General features: G+C 41.7%; 1 protein-coding gene across 2 annotated transcripts in view; it reads right to left on the reverse strand.

Moving 5' to 3' along the window:
* TICRR (TOPBP1 interacting checkpoint and replication regulator) overlaps nt 1-20554 on the reverse strand; it is a 54293-nt gene that overhangs the window by 1795 nt on the left and 31944 nt on the right. For both annotated transcript variants that reach the window (XM_037987699.2, XM_037987698.2), the window contains exons 14-21: nt 19829-19886; nt 17695-17841; nt 10142-10232; nt 8285-8343; nt 6332-6466; nt 4665-4822; nt 404-2567; nt 129-254 (exon numbers count right to left, since the gene is read on the reverse strand). In XM_037987699.2, the coding sequence (XP_037843627.2) occupies nt 129-254; nt 404-2567; nt 4665-4822; nt 6332-6466; nt 8285-8343; nt 10142-10232; nt 17695-17841; nt 19829-19886 (2938 nt within the window). The remainder of the gene's footprint in view (nt 1-128; nt 255-403; nt 2568-4664; nt 4823-6331; nt 6467-8284; nt 8344-10141; nt 10233-17694; nt 17842-19828; nt 19887-20554) is intronic.

A 20554-nucleotide genomic window follows, 5' to 3' on the forward strand; every position in this document is an offset into this window, starting at 1 on the left:
AGGCACGAAGTCACCTATCCCACACTTTGCACTCTCCAGAGCTCCTCTAGAATCAAGCTGCCTGGCAACCCTGATGAATTCAGAGAGTCTCCCACAAGAAAGGGTCCTAGACTTTCAATAAATATTACCTCTGGAGTCTTTGCTCTGAGAAGAAGGTGTTTTCCCCTGGAACAGCAGTGGAGACTGAGTCAGAGCTTGAAGGGCACTGGCAGAGAGGCAGCTCTGTACGGCACAGCTGGGAGGTGGGGTGGAGCCTAAAGAGAACCCACATGGTAAGAGCAGCATCCCCAGACCCCCAACCCAGAAGACCAGGCCTCCCAAGAAGCAACTCCCAAGTGCCTCCTTGTCAAGCACTCTGACCAAAAGAAACCACGAGGTAAGTGGGTTTCAAAAACAAACTCACCGGAAACAAACACCTCATCGTCTCCGGTGGAGGGGAGCTGCCATGCACTCCAACTTGGAGACCTCTCTTTACTCTTATTAACTTCTGAATCTTCTCTCAGGTCACAGATCCTTTTGGCTCCACAGTCAGCTTCTTCCTTGGCCAACAGGACTCTCTTCCTGGAACTCAACCCAAACTGTCCCCAGGAGGAGGCTTCCTCAGCCTTAGGCATGCCGTTCCTGGGAGGTGACTGGTCTGGGAGCTGGCACACTCCCTCGAGCTCAAAATCCTCCAAGATGGGCGTCTTGTGGATGCTGAGTTCGAGGCCGTGGTCCTTGCCCTCTGACTCCAGCAGTGACAGGCTCCCAGGAAGGTCTGCACTGACCTCACCCCTCCCAGAAGAGGAGCTGGCGCCACAGCCCACCGCCCTCTTCCTCCTGGGCCAGTCTTTAATTATGTCTGGAGTTGTCTTCCCACTGTGCTTGGGGGATGGTGTCCAAGGAACCCCATCTGTCTGAAATGGAGAGGGGGTACTAGAAGGGCCGTGGGTGGGGGTGCAGGCCTGGCAGATGTAGGTTTGTCCCCCACTCTTGCCAGGCGTGCTGTGGGAGAGGCGAGGGCAGGGGGGTGACACATAGGTGGGTTCAGGTTTGCTTAAGGACCTGCTGGCCCTGGGCATGATGAGGGCAGGGAGGAAGCTCTCCTCTCCCAGAGAGCTCTCCTCCTTGCTGAGGGGCTCAGCCTCCAACGAAGAGCTGGGGTCTATCTTTTTAATTCGAAGTTTGGGAAGACCAGAAGCTTGCATCTCCAGCTCAACCTCATAGGTCTGTGGGCTGGCAGAGTCTGTGGAATGCCAAGCTGATGCCGACAGGTTGTCTAGTTGTGCTGAAGCCTGGCACTGTCTCCCGTCTGTGGTACAGTGCATGTCACAGGAAGGCATCAGAGGAGAGCCGGGCCCACAGGAAGGAGGAGATGGGGGAATCCCAGGGTGAGACAGAGAAGACTTCTCTTCAGCATCTGCTGTCCTTAGCCCCTCACCCTCTTCCACTGATGAGACATTACTTTTCAAGTTACCAATGCCACGGTGTTTGGCTTCACTGAGGAGAGTGAGATGCTCTGTGTCACTTGTAATGAGCAAAGGAGAGGATGCATGCCAGTCACTCCTGAGACCAGGGCCTGGGTAGCTCTGTCTTTCAGGAGGAGACTGAGAGAGGCTCAGTCCCTTCTGGTCATCTCTAGAGTCTGTGGGGGCAGCTGGACTGTCAGTTGTGCCAACCCCAGGAGTAGCGGAGGCATCAGGCTGACACTCCAGGATGCTCCTTCTGGGATCAGAGGTCTTTCTACACCGTTTCCCAACTTTAGAAGGAGGCGGAGGAGGGACAGTGTCCAATGTAGCTCTCTGTGAGAGTTTAGGGGGAGTTGAGGGAACAGGGCAGGAGAGAGCTGCAGTTACACTGGGTGACATCTGGGGCTCTTTCCAATCCAGTTCTCCTGGTGAAGGAGACTCTATTTTAGATTTCCTAAATGGACTCTTCTTGGAAACATCACATAAAGGAGAGGTAAATAGTTTCTTTAGCATAACAGGTGGGGAAGAAGTCACAGTTGAATTCCCTAGTCTTTTTGGGGTTTTGATAGCTTTATCCTGTAGTTTCTGGGCTGGTTCCTCTGCCTGAGCAGCTCTGAGGACATGGGGCTGTTGGTGTGTTTGATTCTGAGGCATGCCCATGACGGCTGCTGCTCTCGGAGGTGTTCTGAGAGGGTCTCTGATGGGAGTCAGACACTCTCTCCTGGGCTGGGCAGTCGATGAAGTTGGTGGGGCTGGACAGGAGGGGCTTTCTGGACTGGAACTCATCGAATGTGGCCAAGTAGAATTTGGCAAAAACCCAGGCGGCTGAGTACCTTGCCTCTTAGGAGTTCTTGGTGTCTTCGTTTCAAGAGAGGTACCTTCTCCTGCCTGGGTGCGTCGTTTTTGAGGAGTAATTTTTGAATCCAATGGTGAGTCATGGCCAGGTGAGGAGGAGTCTTTTAAGTACTCCTTAAAAGCTGCCTGCTTTGTAGGGGTCATTTTTGCAGGGGATTTCTGCAGCCTTTCTGGAGTATACAGTGGAGTTTGTGGTGTATGAGAGAACCTTCTTGGTGTAGTTTTAGAAAAGCTCAGAGATTTCTGGTGACTCTTCTTGGGAGTCTGAAAAGAGAAATGCTTATTTCAGTCCTTGAATATATTATAACTCATGATCTCTGAAGTGTTTTAGTAATCTCTAAGACCAAACGGGAGATTTGTAGTCAGCCAAAGGAATGGTCTAAAGATGGAAATCTCAAACAGTGACCCGTTTCCCCCTCCAAAACATGACTCAGATTTTACTTGCCCACTTTTTCTAGGACCAAACACTATCCAAGTTTAGTTTGTCCTAAGAATGATTTTAATAATCTACATATTGCTAAACCATGCTTTTTGCCTCTAATGGAATCATTCTACCACTGCAGCTACTCTCTAGCTCTTCCTTCTTTTCAGATGAGGCAGCTATTTCTGATCTTTGCCTAAAGCAGCCTCTAGAAGCCACCTCATCTGATACTCACCCTCATTCAACATGTGCTTACTGATCACCTGCTATGTGCCAGGCACTGTGTGTTGGGGGCATGGAATACACAGATATATAAGGTGCAGCAGCAAAGATAATGTCTCAGAAAAGACACTCCCCAGTAAAAAATTTCCCTGCCTTCTTGCAAAAATATGTAGTAAAAAGCTCCAACAGGTAAGGAGATCAATGCTTATCTTTCCTACAACCTTTCTTCATCCTGTCAGGAGACTCCCAATCTAGTTGGCATTTCCTGTTCAGTGGGGCATACACAGGTGAAAATACAGTGTGGCTGGCGCAGTGACAGGGACATGCAAGGGGCATCATAGAGCACAAAGAAGGGCTGCCTAACCTAGCCTGGATCAGATGTTCAAGCATGTGTGTCAGCAGGGGAAGGCAAACACAGGAGAAGTGGGTGGGGTGGTGGGGGCCTTTAGGCAATACCAGTGAAGAAAACAATACCCGCGAAGGCCTGGAAGTGAAAAGCAGCGGCTGTGTGGGCTGGCACCCAGCCTGATGTTGCTGGGAAGGTGGAGCGGGGAGGGGTGAGGCCAGAGGGAACAGACCACGGAAGACCCTGTCTGCCTGGCGGAGGAGACTGATCTTGGTTGTGTAGATCTGTGGTTTTCAAACCCTTCTCCAGAGCTCTATGTCTTTCCCAACCTCCAAGCAATTTATTGAGTTTCCAAACAAAGGTGATTATTTTTGAACCTAAGAGTTCCATTTAGGAAAACTTAAAACCTTGCTTTAGCGGACGGGGAGTCTATAGAGCTTTAAGCAAAGTGAACATTTTAAGCAAACTGAGAGGAAAGTTTCAGAAAGATCACTCTGACCTTTGGGTGGAGGATTTCCCTTTGAGAGGGAAAAGCCTGTTGAAGTGTTCCAGGAAGACCTGAATTAGGGTAGGAATTGCAGGCAGGGAGAAGAGGGGGTGGGTACAAGAGTCAGTTTGTAGGCTGGGCGTGGTGGCTCACGCCTGTAATCCCAGCACTTTGGGAGGCCGAGGTGGATGGATCACTTGAGGTCAGGAGTTCAAGACCAGCCTGGCCAACATGGTGAAACCCCATCTCTACTAAAAGTACAAAAATTAGCTGGGCATTGTGGTGGGCGCCTGTAATCCCAGCTACTTAGGAGGCTAAGGCAGGAAAATCACTTGAACTGGGAGGCAGAGGTTGCAGTGAGCCGAGATCATGCCATTGCATTCCAGCCCGTGCAAAAGAGACTCTATCTCAAAAAAAAAAAAAAAAAAAAAAAAAAAAAAAAAAAAAAAAAAAAAAGTAAGTTTGTAAATAAAATGGGCAGGACTCGACTGATTGGCTATGCCTGGGGAGAGGGAAAAGGATGACTCCAGGTTTCTAATGTTGGTGACTGGATGGAGTGGGCAATCAAATGGAAAAGATGAGTGTCACACACTCCAGAAAGATATCTGTGTAGTATATAATATAAATAGTAGACGAAGCCAAGAGAACAAATGAGATGCTCTCTATCTCCTCCTCCACCGTCCCCACCGTGGCTTCAGTCAAACCTGCTGCTTGAAGTTCCCACATATCTAATAATCATTCATGTGGCTCCACCCAATCACCTCCAATCTCTAGCATTATCTAGAGATCACCCGCTTTCTTTTCCCTAATGGATTCTGAATTCCTTGGCCATGTCTCTGTGTTTCAGGAGATTATATTATTTCAAACATTACAGAAACATTATACCTGGTAAGCTGCAGGTACCTCCGAATCCAAAGTATTTCTTGAACGCTTTTTCATTCGAGCTGAACCCTTTTCTGAGGGGCTGATCATCTCAGACATTGCCCCAAAAAGAAGACTCTTGGGAGACCGAATACTTTGGACTGGAGAATTTTCTCTTTGGTCTGCAAGTCAAAAACAGCAACATTTAATTCTTTCTCAATTCCTGTTCTTCCAATACTATTAAAACAGCCAGCTAGACGCGGTGGCTCATGCCTGTAATCCCAGCACTTTGGGAGGCTGAGGCAGGTGGATGGCCTGAGGTCTGGAGTTCGAGACCAGCCTGGCCAACATAGCAAAACCCATGTCTACTAAAAATACAAAAAATTAGCCAGGCATGGTGGCAGGGGCCTGTAATCCCAGCTACTCAGGAGGCTGAGGCAGGAGAACTGCTTGAACCCAGGAGGTGGAGGTTGCAGTGAGACGAGATTGCGCCATTGCACTCCAGCCTAGGCAACAAGAGTGAAACTCCATCTCAAAAACAAACAAGGCCAGGTGCGGTGGCTCACGCCTGTAATCCCAGCACTTTGGGAGGCTAAGGCAGGCAGATCACTAGGTCAGGAGATTGAGACCATCCTGGATAACACACTGAAACCCTGTCTCTACTAAAAATATAAAAAAATTAGCTGAGAGTGGTGATGGGCACCTGTAGTCCCAGCTACTCAGGAGGCTGAGGCAGGTGAATGGCATGAACCTGGGAGGCAGAGTTTGAAGTGAGCCAAGATCGCGCCACTGCACTTCAGCCTGGGCGACAGAGTGAGACTCCATCTCAACAAACAAACAAACAAACAAACAAAACAGAAGAAAAACCCAGTCAGTTCATAAAAGAAAGATGGCAACAATTTTTGAGAGCAACTCAGGGGAAAATCCCACCTAATTATGTCAGCAACTGCAATAACTGCTGCCTTTTTGAATTTTAGTAAGACTACATATTAACCCCAGTTCCTATGTTAGAAAATGTAGACAACTGAAATAATTTAATATGTAAATATAAAAATACATATCTTGTTGGCCGAGGCAAATGGATAACTTAACCCCAGCAGTTCAAGACCAGCCTGGGCAACATGGTAAAACCCAGTCTTTACTAAAAACACAAAAAATTAGCTGGGCGTGGTGGTGCACAGCTGTAGTCCCAGCTCCCTGGGAGGCTAAGGTGGGAGGATCACCTGAGCCTGGGCGGCTGAGGCTACAGTGAGCTGTGTTCGTGCCACTGCACTCCAGCCTGGGTGACAGAGTGAGACCTTGTCTCAAAAAAAGATAAAATAAGAAACACAAATCTATTAGCAAGCTAACCATGGATAGAAGAATGAAGAACATAAATAGAGATACCACCTTTCACTTAAGATACTGATGTGTAGGATCTGTCCATATGGGAAATTATGGGTAGGTTCCTTTTGAATAAACGAACTACCTCTAACGATAGCATGGATGACCAGCTATAGGAGTCCAAGGGATGACTGATTACAAAGGTCGTGGACTGTTCACCTAGTCATCACCCTGAACCTCAACTAGACATACCTATTCTACTTCTCCAATGTCAAGAAAGAAAATGCCAAATTTCACGCTTCTTTTCCCAAAAACACTTCCCACCAAGTTAGCACGGACTTGTGAAGGCAGAGGGGCCTGTATGTTACCTGACTTATCTTGCTGGAAAGAGTGGACTCTTTGCACACTTCGAGACTTCGGCTGAGATACAGAATAGAAGGAGGCAGAATGTGTCCTGCTAAATGACAACTGCTTGATTCGAGGACTTCGTCTCAAACTTATTTCTGTAAAATCAGAACTACAGTAAGTAACCAAAGAGAACTATAAGCTTGACATTTTCTCATGTTGTCCAAAAACGGGCAAAATTTATATAGTACCACATATAAGATGGAAATTCAACAAGCTATTAGCTTTAAGAGACTTGTGAAGTGTCTCTTAAAAAACTAAGAGGGGTTTGATACACGGTCCCAACAAGGTATTAAAAAAACCCTGACCCACTAGACTATCACCTTCAGAAGTCTTATTTACTTCCACCTTAAGAATGGTGTAGCCACCCTGACCAACATGGTGAAACCCTGTCTCTACCAAAAATACACAAATTAGCCAGGTATGGTGGTGGGCACCTGTAACCCCAGCTACTTGGGAGGCTGTGGCAGGAGAATCACTTGAACCTGGGAGGTGGAGGTTGCAGTGAGCAGAGATCATGCCACTGCACTCCAGCCTGGGCAACAGAGCCAGAGTCCATCTCATCGAAAAAAAAAAAAAGAATGGTGTAGGGTGAAAACAAGTATTTATATTAGGTTTCATATGTATATGTTACATGCATTTGTATAGAAATAATAGCAGTAAGAGTATATGCTAAAATGTTAGAGTATTTCTGAGTTGTGGAATTACCAAGTGATTTAAAATTTTTGGCTTCTCTGTATTTCCTGATTTTTCCACAATAAATGTGAATTACTTGAGCAACTTAGAAGTTAGTTTTTTTTTAAAACCCCTCCTTCATCAGGTATATTTTTATTATTTTATTTTTTAGAGACATAGTCTTGCTCTGTTGCTAGGCTGGAATGCAGAGGCACGATCATAGCTCACTGCAGCCTTGAACTCCTGGGCTCAAGAGATCCTCTCACCTCAGTCTCCCAAGAAGCTGGGACCACAGGAGTATGCCAACACGCCCAGCTGATTTTTAAAATTTTTTTTATAGAGACAGCATCTCGCTGTGTTGCCTAAGATGGTCTCAAACTCCTGGCCAGTGATTCTCCCCACTTGGCTTCCCAAAGTGCTGGGATTACAGGCACGAACCACCACACCTGCTGCTCACCCTCATTCAACATGTGCTTACTGATCACCTGCTATGTGCCAGGCACTGTGTGTTGGGGGCATAGAATACACAGATATATAAGGTGCAGCAGCAAAGATAATGCCTCAGAAAAGACACTCCCCAGTAAAGAATTTCCCTGTCTTCTTGCAAAAATATGTAGTGAAAAGCTCCAAAAAAGCTATATATACTTTTAAGTATATATAGTCACCAGGCACAGTGGCTCAAGCCCGAAATCCCAGCACTTTGGGAGGCCGAGGCGGGCAGATCACGAGGTCAGGAGATGGAGACCATGGTGAAACCCCATATCTACTAAAAATACAAAAAATTAGCCGGGTGCAGTGGCGGGGGCCTGTAGTCCCAGCTACTCTGGAGGTTGAGGCAGGAGAATGGCATGAACCTGGGAGGCGAATCTTGCAGCAAGCCGAGATCGCGCCACTGCACTCCAGCCTGGGCGACAGAGCGAGACTCCGTCTCAAAAAAATAATAATAATAAAAAAAATAAATTAAATAAAATAAGTCATAGTACTTTGTATAACACAGTTTAGCCCTCATTCTGAATTTCATATCTATTGTGTAAAAAAAATATTTCTTTTCCAGGAATTCTCTCACTACCTTCTATGTAAAAGAACATTCACTTATAAATATTTACTGAGCTGCATTGTGGACTCAGAGCCATCACAATTTCTGTAAAATATCTTAGGATATGCCAAGTAACAATACATGCAAAAAGGTTTTCATAGAAGCTGGGTAGATTGCATTAAAAACAAAAAGAGATAACACTTACCATCTCCTTTTTCAGGGGACTCTTCAACAACACCAATATCAGGACCAGGATCAGAGGACCTCAAGGAACCACATGCACAAGGATTATTCCCTACCACTTGTAATTAACACTTATTAAGGAGAGAGGCAGCTTCTCACTTAACAAGATCACAAAGATCAAGGGGTCTGATAACACCAGTGCTGGAAACACCAGTGCTCTCATACGTGATTATTGCCAAGCAGGAGGCTGGCCACAGTGTCTCACGCCTGTAATCCCAGCACCTTGGGAGGCTCAGATGGGCAGATCACTTGAGGTCAGGAGTTCGAGACCAGCCTGGCCAACATGGTGAAACCCCATCTCTACATACAAAAATTAGCTGGGCGTGGTGGCGTGCACCTGTAGTCCCAGCTACTTGGGAGGCTGAGGCAGAAGAATCACTTGAACGGGCAGATCACTTGAGGTCAGGAGTTTGAGACTAGACTGGCCAACATGGTGAAACCCCATCTTTACATACAAAAATTAGCTGGGCATGGTGGTGTGCACCTGTAGTCCTAGCTACTTGGGAGGCTGAGGCAGAAGAATCACTTGAACCTGGGAGGCAGAGGTTGCAGTGAGCCAGAATCGTGCCACTGCACTCCAGCCTGGTGACAGAGCAAGACTCAGTCTCAAAAAAGAAAAAAAAAGAAAATCAGCTGGGTGCGGTGGCTCACACTTGTAGTTCCAGCTACTCTGGAGGCTGAGGTAGGTGAATCGCTTGAACCCGGGAGGCAGAGGTTGCAGTGAGCTGGGATTGTGCCACTGCACTCCAGCCTGAGTGACAGAGCGAGACTCTGACTCAAAAAAAGAGTGAGATGGTAGAATGTGGCTTTGTTTTGCTTTTGTTTTTTTTTTTGGAAAGCAATTTTACAACATCAGAACTATAAACCCCATTAATGTATTAAAAACTTATACTAAACTATCAGACTATCACAGTAATGAGCACCAACATTCAAGTTTCTGTTTAAGAGCCTTAATTTCTGCCAATGTGTCAAGGACTTTATAAAAAATTTAATTAAAAATATATATGCCTCTGACCCACCAATTTCACTTTTTGCAATTTAACCTATAAACTTCACAAGTGTGTAAAATCCATATACAAATAACGTCAAGATGGGTTCCTGACAAAATGAAGTAGGTGTGCTTCTATTATCCTTGAAATCAAGCTAAAAACCCATGACATTATCTATACAATGAGCAGAAGACAATTCTGAAAGGCAGAGAGAAGGCAGCCTGGCTGGGGACTTTGGGACTGAGGAGGGCAGTGAACTCCCTGGGTTTTTCTGTTTGCTGCCTACACCCCTAGACTGGGTGCCAGAGAAGCTGACAACTCAGGTATACCAGGAGCAGGCTACAGATGCCCCAAGGAAGGAGAGCTCTCAAGCCAAAGAACTAGGAAAGGGTCAGCCAAGCAAGACAGAAAACTTTGAGACAGTAATTGCCCTACTCCAACCAATCGCTGCAGAAAAAACTGCAGCCCCACCTACACCTCTGTCAGCAAAGGCCGATTTGGGATCCCAGACTTCCACCTTCCCCATGTTCACAGAGGAATGGATTTAAAAACCGTGGAGTATCTATTCCATGAAATACTTCTCAGCAATAAAACAGGATGAACTATTGCATGCAGCAACATGGATAAATCTCAGAATAATTGAGGCCAGACAAGTGTACATTTTATATGGTTCTCCTGCTCCCATGGAGAGCTTATAGACTGCTCTTTGGTTTTAAGCAGCATAGTTAAGATTTAAATCATGAAGGTCAAGAGAAGCCAAGTAGTGGCCCACAAGGTCGTTTTGAGGTGGTGTGGGTGTATGAAGAAGCCTGGATGGGGATGTCACTCACCTGCCCTTGATTTGTCTATGCAACAGCCTTTTGGAGATCTGCTTATGCACTGGAGTCTCGGCCACACTCTTAGTCAGCAGTTTGTGATAACCTAAAATGTAAAAACAGCTTAAATCATAAATTTCATTTAACCTCATCAAGAAGCAGCAGTAAGGCCAAGGGAGCAGTTTGAACTTCTGTATAGCTTATTACCTAGCTGGAGAGGATCTTAATGGTCTTTGGGCTAAGTTCTGTGGTTACAGGACTCAACACGATAGAAGTTTGTCAGCACTATTAGAGATTAAAATATGACATAAGGGCTGGGCGTGGTGGCTCACGCCTGTAATCCCAGCACTTTGGGAGGCCGAGGCAGGTGGATCATGAGGTCAGGAGATCGAGATCATCATGGCTAACATGGTGAAACCCCATCTCTACTAAAAATACAAAAATATTAGCCGGACATGGTGGCGGGCACCTGTAGTCCCAGCTGCTGGGGAGGCTGAGGCAGGAGAATGGCGTGAACCCAGGAGGTGGAACTTGCGGTGAGCCAAGATCACGCCACTGCACTCCAGCCTGGGTGATAGAGCCAGACTCCATCTCCAAAAAAAAAGACATAAGAATCTAAATATAGGTTGGGCACAATGGCTCATGCCTGTAACCTCAGCACTTTGGGAGGCTAACAAGGGCGGATCACTTGAGGTCAGGAGTTCAAGACCAGCCTGGCCAACATGGTGAAAGCCTGTCTCTACTAAACATACAAAAATTAACTGGGCGAGGTGGCACGTGCCTATAAGCCCAGTTACTTGGGAGGTTGAGGCAGGAGAATCACTTGAATCCAGGAGGCAGAGGTTGTAGTGTGCCAAGATCATGCCACTGCACTCCAGCCTGGGCAACAGAGGGAGACTCCATCTCAAAAAAAAAAAAGGACAATATAAATATAAAATTTTATCTCATAAGCAATACTGAAAAAATGAAAACTGCTCACTTGTTAAGACTAACACCTAATTGGTGGTTCTAGTATTTATGATTAAATGAAATATGTGAAAATGCTGATATGCCAAATAAATGTTAATTATTAAGATAAACCTAGGTGGCACAACATTTCTCAGTAGAGTAGGCAGCCAAGCTACTTACGAGAGGACTGATTTTAAAGTGAGCTTAAAATGACTTGTAAAGAAGAGTGATGCCAGTAAGAATGGTGAGGTAAGGACCTCTGAACACTCTCCTCCACAAAGGAACAGAGATCACTGGGAAAAATGGTCAAAAATCAACTTTTCCAGAACTCTGAACATTAACTAAAGGTTTGCAACAATCTAGGGTGTATTTGTTCAAGAAAAATGGTTGAATCTCAGGAAGCTTTAACTTGCCTTAGTCCCCACCCCTTCCCCCTAGCCCTAGGGTAGCTTTAAAAATCAACTGCCCATAATCACAGTGAAAACCAACAGCCCAGCAGCCTCTGGACAGGGCAGAATGGGGCTGGAGCTCCTCCAAAACTCCATTCTCAGATAACTGTCATCCATTAACCTGTCAGGCAGTTCCCTGTAGAATCCTACTCAAATCGAGGCTTGTCTTGATTTGACCTGAATCAGAACAGGTCAACCACCTTTTTCCCTGACAGCATTTACTGAAAACAATCAGCAGCAACTGTTAAATGTCACAGCTGCCTGGGGTGGTGGTAACATTTGGTGCAATAACAAGCTGGCCAAAAGTTTAACTGGGAAAATTGGGGAATGAGACATCACAGGGGACTTTGCAAACCTCTGACGACATTCTTAGGCATCCAAAAGTCCACACACATGTGTAGCACTGTTGCCAAGGATACACTTGAGAAGCCTGTAAGCTGCCACCTATGGCTAACCTTGAGGCTCTGGCAAAACAGAAAGTGAAGTGGAATTCTAAACTGCCTGGCTGAGTGTTGAAGGCATGACCCAACACACAAAGAACCCCTCAGCAGGGGCTGTGAAACTTGTGGGTTCCAGGCATTTAAGGAAATCTCTGTCCAATCATTAGCTGACCACTAAGACAACTGAGCAGAGGCTTTAGTGGCCACACATGACAAAGAATACAAAATTTAAACAAATAGTTCAGAAAAGTCACTAAGCAAAAACAACAACAAATCCTGGCAGGGGTGGGGTGGGTCTGATTCTTAGAGGTGCCTCATTATATTGTTTAAAATATCCATGCTGGGTGCAGTGGCTCATGCCTGTAATCCCAGAACTTTGAGAGGCGAAGGCAGGCGGATTGCTTGAGTTCAGGAGTTCAAGACAAGCCTGGCCAACGTGGTGAAACCTACATCTTTACAAAAAAATACAAAAATTAGCCAAGAGTGGTGGTGTATGCCTTAGTCCAGCTAGCTACTTGGAAGGCCGAGGGGGGTGGGAGGATTGCTTAAGCCAGGAAGCCAGGGAGGTTGAGGCTACAGTGAGCTGAGATCATACCGCTGCACTCCAGCCTGAGTGACAGAGCAAGACTCCATCTCAAAAAATAAATAAAATAAAATAAAATAATATAAAATAAATCCAGTTGTCAACAAAATTATGAGTCATGCAAAGAAACAAAACACAAAAGTATGGCCCATTCACAGGGGGAAAAAAAATCAGCAATAGAATCTGTCCCTGAGAAAAGTCCAGACATTGAACTTATTAGAACAAGACTTTAAATCAGCTGTTTTAAATATGTTCAAATAACTAAAGAAAATCATATCTAAAGATCTAAAACATGAGTCCAATGACTTGCCAAATAGAATATCAACAGACGGAAATCGTTAAAAAAAAAAAAAAAAAAAAAAAAAAAAGCAAATAGAAATTCTAGAGTTAAAAAGTATAACAAAAATGAAAAGTAGATTTGAGGTGGCAGAAGAAAGAGTCAACAAATTTGAAGACAGGTTAATTGAGATAATCCAGTCTAAGGAAAATAAAGACAAAAGAATGAAGAAAAATGAACAGAGCTTCAGACACTTGTGACATCATCAAGCACAACAACACACACATACCGGAAGTCCAGAAGGAAAGGATACAAAGGAAGAGGTAGAAAGAATATCTGAATAAATATTCGCTAAAAATGACCCAAATCTGATGAAAGACACTACACATTTAAGAAACTCAATATAAGTAGAATAAAGTGAAAGAGACCCAAACCCAGACAAATCATAATCAAACTATCAAAAGTGAAAAAGAGAAGATCTTGAAAGGAGTCAGAGAGCAGCTAGCTATTCATTGTGTATAGATCCTTGATGAGATTAGCAGCTGCTTTCTCATCAGAAACAAAGGACAAAAGGCAGTGTAATGACATACTCAAAGTACTGAGAGAAAAAAAGACTGTCAACCAGGAATTCTATACCCAATAAAAATATTCTTCAAAAATGAAGAAGAAATCAGCACATTCTCAGATTGAAACAAAATAAAACAGAATTTGTCATTAGCAGACCTACCCTATAAAGAATACTAAAAGGAGTCCTATGGGCTGAAAGGAAAGGGCACTAGGGTAACTCAAATCCACATAAAGAGTTAAACAGCACTGGTAAAGGTAACTATACAAGAAAAACATTATAAAAGTGTTTTTTATTTGTAACTGTTCCCACCTGTTATTTAAAAGACAGAGTAATGATTATAAATCAGTGTGGATGGGCATACAATGTATAGATGTAATTTGCATGACAATATAGAACTAAGAAGGGATAGTCAGAACTACACAATAGCAAAGTTTTTATAAACTATCAAAGTTAAATTGGTATCAATGAGAACTAGGCTGTTATAAGTTAATATCATAATTGTAATTTCCAGGGGGAGTGAGGTTGATGGAGAAGAAAGCTCTAGGGGTCAGTCCCTCAACCAAAATAACTAGTAAACTAGAAAAAAAGATCAGAATTCACTATTTTGGAACCTGTGAACTTGATTGAATACTTGTTAATAACCTGGGAAGTGCTTGATGATGGGAGAGGCTGCTGATCTTTAGGAAGGGAATGATGTGCATGTGCGTGAACTAGCTACCATTTCCCTTTTCTCAGCCCTGCTGTAGCTATTGGGATAGCAGCCCACATTCCAGGAGCAGCTGGTTGGTGCTAGGGCAGACAGTGAGGACCTGGTCCTCCAAAAATTGGGGGTTACATGCTTTGGTCAATCAGGCAGATTCCTGTAGGAGCAGTGCACACACTGCCTTGGTTTTAGCTGTCTTAGGCTACAGTGGGTTTCTCCCAATTATCAGAAGATTAAGGGACAGACACACCTTCCCCCCACTCCTTGTTTGAATCAGACCTTTAAGGAAATCCTTCTTAGGTCATTGGCTGACCACAGAGATAAAAGACAGAAACTTCAGTGACCACACATAACAAGGTATACATACTTTACACAAATAGTTCGGAAAAGGCACAAATGAATAGCTGAAGTCCTTAATAAGCAAAGAATAGGAATCCCTGAGGGGTGACAGAATCTGACCTCCACGCAGTTACCACATTATAATATCCCTAATAACTAGTCCTCAACAAAAAATTACAAAGTATACAAAGAAGCAGGAAAGTATGGCCTATTTACCAGAAAAGAGAATTTGGCAGAAACCGTCACTAAGGAAGCCAAGACATTGGAATTACTAATCAAGGATGTTAAATCAACCTCTCTAAATACACACAATGAGCTCACTTAAACCATATATTAAGAAACTAATGGAAATCAGGAAAATAATGTATGAACAAAATGAGAATATCAATAAAGCAATAGAAATGATAAAAAAGAATCCAGTAGAAATTCTGGAGCTGAAATGAAAAAATTAACTAGATGGGTCAACCACAGATTTGAGCTGGCAGAAGAATCAGTGAACTTGAAGATAAGGTAATTGAAATTATCCAGCCTAAGCAGAAAGAAAAAACAATTAAAAAAAAAAGAACAAAGTCTGAGGGACCTGTAGGACACTGTCAAGTGTACCAACACATACATCATGTGAGTCCAATGAGGAAATGAGACCAAAAGCAGCAGAAAATTTTTTGAAGAAATAATGGTTAAAAGCTTCCAAAATCTGATGAAAGACATGAACATATACATCCAAGAAGTTCCATGAACTCCAAGCAGAATAAACTCAAAGAGATTCACACTGAGACACATTGTAGTTGAAGTGTTGAAACCCAAGGACAAAGAGAGAATCTGGAAAGCAGCAATAGAGAAGCAGCTTAATAAGATTAATAGTTGATTTCTCATCAGAAATTTGGGAGACCAGAAGGCAGTGGATGTCACATTTGAAGTTCTGGAGGGGGGAAAAAAAAACTGTCAACCAAAAATTCTACGTCCTTCAGGAATAAAGTCGAAAGTAAGACATTTCCAAACAGATAAAAGCTGAGGGAGTTCATAATCAGTAGACTCACCCTATAAGAAAAACTAAAATGAAAGGTACTAGACAATAACTCAAAGCCACAAGAAGAAATAAAAAGCAATGGTAAAGGTAACTACATAAATACAAAAGCCAACATTATGGTAATTTTGTTTTTTTTTTAAATCCTACATAATTTAAGTCTGTATTAACAGGTACACAATGTATAAAGATGCAGTCTACAACAATATAAAGAAGGAGAGACAGAAATATATAGTAGCAGAGTATATATTATTGAAAAGAGGTTGGCTTTATTCATAAAGCCAGGTTCATTTAAGCTTAAGATGCTAATTGTGATCTCCAAGGTAACCACTGAGAAAACAACTTAAAAATATACAGAAAAAGAAAGAAGGGAATTAAACTAGTACACTACAAAAAATCAGCTAAATACAAAAAACAGGAATTGAGGAATTGAGAAACAAAAAGGCATAAAACATAGAAAATGGCAGTTGTTCCTTATTAGTAATTACATTCATAGAAGTGGATTAAGCACTGCAATTGAAAAGCAGAGATAGGCGGAATGGATTAAAAAAACATGATCCAACTCTATGAGGTCTATAAGATATTTAATTTAGATACAAAGACACTAAGGTTGAAAGTAAAAGGACAATGAAAGATATCCTATGCAAAAGAGCTGGTGAGTGGGGAGCTGTATTATTGTCAGACAAAACAGACTGTAAGCTAAGAAAGGTTACAAAAGACAAAGTACATTACCTACTGGTAAGAAGTTTAATTGATCAAGAAGACATAATAATTATTAACATATATACCTAAGAACAGAGTCTCAAAATACAAGAAGCAGAAATTGACAGAACTGAAGGGAGAAATAAACAATTCAACAGTAATAGCTGGAGACTTTAATATGCCACTTTGAATAATGAATAAACAATAAAATAGAAGCTCAACAAGGAAACAGAAGACTTGAATAATACCATAAATCAACTAGACCAAACACACATCTACAGAATCTTTCATATTCTTCTCAAGCACACATTAAACATTCTCTAGAGTAGACCAAATGTTAAGCCATAAAATAAGTCTCAAGTTTCAAAAGACTGAAATCATACAAAGTATGTTTTACAATAGAATGAAACTAGAATAGAGAAGAGAATTTAGGAAATATATGTACGTGGAAATGAATGCACTCCGAAATAACCAATGGATCAAAGAAGAAATCACAAGGGAAATTTGAAAATATCTTGAGATGATGAAAACAAAAACAAATCATATCAAAATTTATAGGATATGCCTAAAGCAGTGCTTTATTAAAAAAGATCTCAAATCAATAGCTTAAACTTCACCTTAAAAAAGTAGAAAAATAGCAAACAAAAACCAAAGCCAATAGAGGGGGAAAAAAAATGAAACTGAAATTAGAAAACCAACAGAGGCTAGATGTGGTAGCTCACACCTGTCTCAGCACTTTGGGAGGCTGAGGTGGGCAGATCACTTGAGGTCAGGAGTTGGAGACCAGCCTGCTCAACATGGTGAAACCCCGTCTCTACTAAAAATACAATAAAAATACAAAAATTAGCCAGGCGTGGTGGCACATGCCTATAATCCCAGCTACTGGAGAGGCTGAGGCAGGAGAAGCGCTTGAACCTGGGAGGCAGAGGTTGCAGTAAGGCGAGATCACGCCACTGCACTCCAGCCCAGGAGACAGAGTGAGAGAGATTCTGTCTCAAAAAAAAAGACAAAGAAAACCAATAGAGAAGAATCAATAAACCAAAGTAAATTCTTTGAAAAGATTAACAAAATTGACTGGGTGTGGTGGCTCATGCCTATAATCCCAGCAACTGTGGGAGGCCGAGGAGGGCAGATCATTTGAGCTTGGAGTTTGAGACTAGCCTGGGCAACATGATGAGACTCCATCTCTACAAAAAAATACAAAAAATTAGCTGGGTGTGGTGGTGTACACCTGTAGTCCCAGCTACTTAGGAGCTGAGGTGGGAGAATCACTTGAGCCTGGGAGGTGGAGGCTGCAGTGAGCCGAGATTGTGCCACTGCACTCCAACCTGGGTGATAGAGGAAGACCCTGTCTCCAAAAAAAAAAAAAAAAAAAAAAAAAAAAGATTAACAAAATTGACAAACCTTTAGCTAGACTGAAAGAAAAAAGAGGGAAGAAGACTCAAATTACTAAATCAGGAAAGAAAGACAGTACATTACTACCAATCTTACAGAATAACCTTTTCCTTTTTCCTAGCTATTCTGAAATGTGGTACCTTTGTTCTTCTTGAAGTTGTCAAGTTTATCCTCTAGACCTTCCACAGCTGACACAGAATGGCTTCTAGGCAATCCCCGCTTTAGTGATCTCTTTGAAGGGGAACGCAATTCCTGGTTGAAAAGATTTCTTCGTACTTTGGTCACTTCTGAAAGCATAAAAAAAAAAAGAAAAAGAAAAAGCCAAAGATTATCATCAATTAATGCCATATCTGAGAAAAGAAAGATAACCAAAACAGAGAAGCTTCTTAAGGAAACTACTCTACAGATTGCTATTGTCACATATGCTAATAAGGTTTCCTTAAATAGTATATTCCCATAATGCATTAAAAATATCTACTTTTGCAAATTTAAAAAAATTTTATATGTTATTTTGCATGAGGTAGGGGGAACAATGTCATTCTTTTGCATGTGGATATCCAGTTGTCTCAGCATCATTTGTGCAAAAGACTATTCATTCTCCATCAAATTGTCTTGGTACCCTGAATATCAGTTGACCATAATAAATGCTAGTGCTAATTTCTTTTTTAAAGGCTAAGTAGAATTCAGCAGTGAAACCTTCTACTCCTGGGCATTTCTTTGTGAGTAGTTTTTTGATAACTAATTCAAACCTTTTACGTGTTATAGATCTACTCTGATTTTCTATTTCTTCTTAAGTCTGTTTTTAGTAGTTTGTATCTTTCTAGGAGTTTGTCCATTTCATCTAGGTTATCCAAAGTGTTGGTATACAGTGGTTTGTGGTATTCCATTACGAATTCAGTTTAAATCTAACTTCAGGAACACAAGGAAGGCCCACACCACTTAGTAAGTTAGAAACTTTACTCATTGTAAAATGGGCATAATTCTTAAGAGGATGGCTAACAGAGGTCATGATCCTTTTAATATATCCCATGTTATGATTATTTTTCTCATTTTGGACCTTTTTGCTGCTGTGTATTCAGCTCAGCATTGAGCAGAGAACTGTTCTTTTCAGTTCTACAGATTTCTTCTTCTTTGGACTACTTTACTAAGCTGCTGGGACATTTTAAATTTTATTCTTGACTCCAAAGCATGAAAGTTCTGATCATCTAGACTCAAAGTTAGAAAAAATAGCCGAAAAGTCAAGAAGTACTTGGCAAATCTAGCCAGACGACACCTTAATCTTAAGATAGCCTAGTGGAAGTGGTTCAAAAATTCACCAAGGGTGAATTCTTCAAAGATTAATCATTTAAACCCAAATCCAAATAGTCTAGCATCCACAAACTGGGAGCAACCCTTGAGTTTACCCATCAATGACATAAAGGTTCATATTAAGGTTATTAAGGACATCAATAACACACACCAAAGTTTTAAAAATTGTTTCCCTATCTCCATTATAAGAGTTCCTGTTACCTAACTTAGGCTGTTGGTGAAATTGATTTATGACCTGAAAGCCAAATTTGGTTTGTTATTCTCTATTTTCCCAATGTTTTGAAAAGTTTAGTATCTATAGAAAATTTCAAATAATAATAAAATTAAACATATGCCCATCAATAAAGTTCACCAACTGACAATATTTGTTTTCTCCTTCCTTCTCTCTATATGTACATTATTCCCCTAAACACTGGAGAGTAAGTTGCAAACATTGCAACTGTTCACTTCCTAAAGGTCAGCATGTATCTCCTAAAAACAAGGATGTTCTCTTCCATAACCCCAATGACATTATTACACTCAAAATATCTTTTAACATTGATAAAATATTATCTAGCATACATCGCTTCTTCAAATTTCTCTAGTTGTCTCAGTAATATCCTTTCTAGTATTTTTTCCCCTAAATTTAAGAGCCAAGCAGGGATCATGGAATGCATTTAGCTGTCATGCTTAAACTCCATTCATCTAAAACAGTTTCACTGCCTCTTTTCTTTTTCCTTTCTTCCGGCTTTCATGATGATTTTTTTTTTTTTTTTTTTTTTAAAGATTTCAGACCAGTTATTTTGCAAAATACAGTATTTTGAGACTATTCCTAGGGGACTATGTCCATGGTATTTGGACATACTTTATTAGCCAAAAATCATACAAAGCCTTAATTTACACTTGTAAGCAGCTGCTTAAATACATACAATAAAAATAAAATTGTCATTCTAGTGAATAAATATATACACTGAGAAAACAGTATACCTTGCACTGTATCTTTCACTGGCTGGGAAGGCTGCTGGGGAGGAGGGTGAGAGTTCTCCTGAAAATGAGAAAATCCAGAAAGAAAATTTAAATAGGCATTCATTGAAATAAAAGAATAAAGATTTCACATGAACCCTTTGACTCTTGCAATTCATTTATAGGAATCCATAATAGAAATAATAAAATGTACCACAGAAATGTTCCAAAAACACTGCTGCACTATATAGTAATAATACAAAATAAAAAACACTATACATGCCCACAAAGAATGAAACAGTTAAATAAATTACATACCCATCCAACGCGGACATTACAAGAATAAGGAAGGAAGACCTCTCTATATATGGTTGAGCATCCCTAATCTGAAAATCCAATATGCTCCAAAATCCAAAACTTCCTGAGTGCCAACACGACACTCAAAGGAAACACTCATTGGAGCATTTTGGACTTCTGGATGTGGGATGCTAACCAGTAAGTACATGTAATGCAATTGTTCCAAAATCCAAAAATATCTGAGATTGGAAACATTTCTGCTCCTAAGCATTTTGGGTAAGAGATACTCAACCTGTACTAACATAGAGATCTGTGATAGGGAAGAAAACGGAAAATATTAAGTATTCTAAGTTATCATTTATATATATGTCTATGATGGATCTGCAGAAATCTTTGGTGTTATTGGTACATATAGAAAAGGGCCTGGAAATATACACAACAAACAACAAACTA

The sequence above is a fragment of the Chlorocebus sabaeus genome, chromosome 29 (assembly GCF_047675955.1).
Source record: "Chlorocebus sabaeus isolate Y175 chromosome 29, mChlSab1.0.hap1, whole genome shotgun sequence".
NCBI lineage: Eukaryota > Metazoa > Chordata > Mammalia > Primates > Cercopithecidae > Chlorocebus > Chlorocebus sabaeus.